Source organism: Gadus morhua, chromosome 6, assembly GCF_902167405.1.
Source record: "Gadus morhua chromosome 6, gadMor3.0, whole genome shotgun sequence".
Classification (NCBI taxonomy): Eukaryota; Metazoa; Chordata; class Actinopteri; order Gadiformes; family Gadidae; genus Gadus; species Gadus morhua.
This window is the reverse complement of record NC_044053.1, coordinates 17,204,415-17,207,521: the sequence shown is the minus strand read 5'-3', so window position 1 is coordinate 17,207,521 and position 3,107 is coordinate 17,204,415. Positions and strand designations below refer to the sequence as shown.

Sequence of the window (3,107 nt, the reverse complement as noted above, 5' to 3'; positions counted from 1 at the left end):
TAAGGTTAAATTATAGCTCATTTTTATTTAATTCAATAGGAATTATACAGGCAAACATGGTAGATACAGACAGCATAATGACATTCATTGATAATTATTGATGGACAATTTATAAAGCAAAGTAATAATTATGAAAAGATAATTTGATGGACAGTATTATTGTCAGTATTTATTTAATCTAACACCCAACAGATGATGCTGCTACTATACTTCTATGTGTTTCAAAACCTTCCGGCAGCTGGAGTCATACTAGGCCCCTATTCTTCTACCTCTTCCTCTGGCAGCAGCACCGCTGTCTCACTCATTTGTGGTTGTCCATCTATATGCACATAGCTGTTTCTCCTAGAGGCCCTTTTTCTTACCAGAAACACCCCTCCTACAGCCAGAATCCCCAGCAAACCAATGATCCCAAAGGCCAATCCTGCCTTGGATCCTGCTGTCATCTCACCAGGGTCTACTTGGAGCTCCCGTATAACTGCCATTAGGTTCTCTGACAGGACCGGTGTCCACTTCTTGTTCTGGCCCACTCTCACCCAGCTCTGCTCCCCCTCACTCATCACCGCCACCTCCGTACTCATACCCATTGTGCCAATCAACGGAGGCAGAGTGAAGGGAGGCAGGCGGATTGGCAGCAGTTGCCCACCAGTGAACAGTCCCGACTGGACGCAGTAGAGGATCTCGCAGCCATCGCTGACTGTGGCGAGATGTTGGCTGAACTCTGCAGGGCAATGCCTCTGGTTCCCTGCCAGTGGGTTGGCTGACTCACAGCTGATGAGGCCCCCGAACGGCACAGAGTATGCAGTAGCCATCTCGTAGTCGTTACTCAAACAGATCGTCAGGCCATCTGACAGAAACCTTTGTGGGATGAAGTATAGAGGGCAGCTCTTGGATTTGGTAATGGGATTCAGAAGGGAGGGGCCGTAGATCCCTCCAAACAGGTACCCAGAATCTTCAGGGGCCTTTCCATCAACAGAGCACCAGTAGGTATCGATCTTTGCTTTGCGCACGTAATAGACGTTGCCACACACCTCGCGGTGGCATTTGAAAAACAAATAGCAGTTGTGAGATACTGTCTGACACTCGTATTGATTGTAACCCTCCTGCCTGACTTCTGAACGCAGTAGAGTGGAGATGTATGGCGAACGGCAGGAGAAGTCCCCTGTATCTATGTTCTTCTGGGCTAGGGCCTGACACAGTGGATCTGCGTCATCAGTGAGCGGACTACACTGCTGGTAGAGACCACCGAAGCTGAGGTTTGTGGCCGGACCCTGGCACGACTTGTCATCCACGTTAGCCTGGAAGTTGAAGTTCTTGGAGTTGATGTCGACACAGCCCCGGCGTGTGTTGACTTCATAGTAACGCTTTATGGCGTGACTCACCGATAGAGCCAACCTGCTGACCGTGGGCTCTGGCATATCAGGGAAGGTTTTGGGGTTTATAAAGTACTGTAGTGGAAGCCCTGTGCGGTCAATGGCGACCAAGTTGTTTCTGGTGCCTTCCTGCCACTTCTGCATGGTCATACCAGGGTAGAAGGGTACACCTCCGTGACTCTGGGTTAGAGAGTATGAAATGTTGGACTGATACGCCTGGAGCGCGGAGTTCTGTGTGGTGTCTTTGCTGCTAATATCGAACTTCAGTTTGTCGAAAAAGTTCAAGCCAGCGAGTACTGAGACAGAGGTGGTCTGCGACTGACTGTTGGCAACATATAAGGATCGGAGGTAATCCTCCTGGACTAGAGTAGCCCCAGCATCTACACCCGTGATTACATGGGTTCCATAATCAAGCACCATCTTCTCAGAAAGATATGCTGCATGCTTGGGCTGGTTGTTTTCAATGGCGTCTGCTATCTGCACTGCCTGCTGAGCAAAGCTCGAGTCCACAGCAAAATCAGGATAGGCCTTGGCAGTGTAGACCAAGTTGCGGACCTATGAGAAACAGAGTTCCATGCATGCAGGTTAAGGTTCAGGCAAATCACGTTAATTAGGTGTCAAAAAAGGACCCCTTACTAGCAGCGGAATTTGTTTTGTAAGTCGGCTTTAGTGAATATATCTGAATAAGTCTGATACATTTATATTTGGGTAGTTCAATTATTTTAACCTTTTCAAACAGTTTCAAATATTTTACTGCCATTAAGCTGCTATCGTTTAGCCTAAACACCTACTAATATTTTGCCATAGCCCTGTAGCTAAAAATACTTTGCTTTTTAATTTGTACAAATAGTTGAGTGTTGACAGGGATGGATACCAAACATTAAATTATAAAAAAAAATCTCTTAACTTGATCAAGTTATTCAAAAAATGGCTTGTGTGATAAGAGACTCACACCAATCTAACCACAATCTTGTGATACAAAGACGCACAATATGTTGTAACGGTTTTTCGCTGTTTCCGATTCGAAAAAAACCTACATTTGTTTGATAACCTCGACAAAATGTGTTTAGTATCTAATTATATTAATATCGTTATTATAATAATAATATATCAAAAACCTAATGATTTACAATAATTGACTTAAGTATTGTAACAACTACTACTACAAAAAAGTTGATCAATGAGGTCCATCAACTATTTTAGAAAGCAAATAAAAAACTTGACATTCTTTTCTTTTTATCGTGACACAAAACCCACCTGTACTCTCGCTGTGGTGGATGACTCTTGGACCTGGTGAGTTTTCATTCTCTGGTTCTCCACAGAAAACTTTGCGTTCAGCACAGAAAGGTAGGATGCGTCCATGTTGATAGTATGTGACGTTGTGCTTTTCACCTCCAACCAGGAGCTGAGGATCTCCGAGTTGGACTCCACACCGGTCTGCTTCTGGGGGATGACAAAGACCTCGTCTGGGAGGAGGTAGAGGCCGTCCTCGGTGGTCTGACACTGGGAGTAGCTGAGGTTCATGACCCGACCCATGTCCATGTTCCTCAGGTTGTCCCAGCCTCCACCGGGCAGCACCTCCAGAGCCGTGATGGAGAGGGTGGTCCGACACTGGTTCAACCCGTTGGTCGGCCGACCAAGGGGGTGAAGGTAGCAGGAGTGGAGGAGCGAGAGGAGCAGTGCTGCTCTCATTGCCATGGTTGGATCAGAAATGATACTATCGATGTTTTCGTGAGT

The 3,107-nt window shown here is 46.1% G+C and overlaps 1 protein-coding gene across 1 annotated transcript; it reads right to left on the bottom strand.

Moving 5' to 3' along the window:
• On the bottom strand, positions 1-3,107 carry mpeg1.1 (macrophage expressed 1, tandem duplicate 1). Its single transcript, XM_030358914.1, has 2 exons — positions 2,628-3,107; positions 1-1,925 (listed from the first exon to the last, which is right to left on the bottom strand). The coding sequence occupies exons 1-2, from the start codon at positions 3,066-3,068 to the stop codon at positions 258-260; spliced, it is 2,109 nt and encodes a 702-aa protein (XP_030214774.1). The 5' UTR covers positions 3,069-3,107; the 3' UTR covers positions 1-257.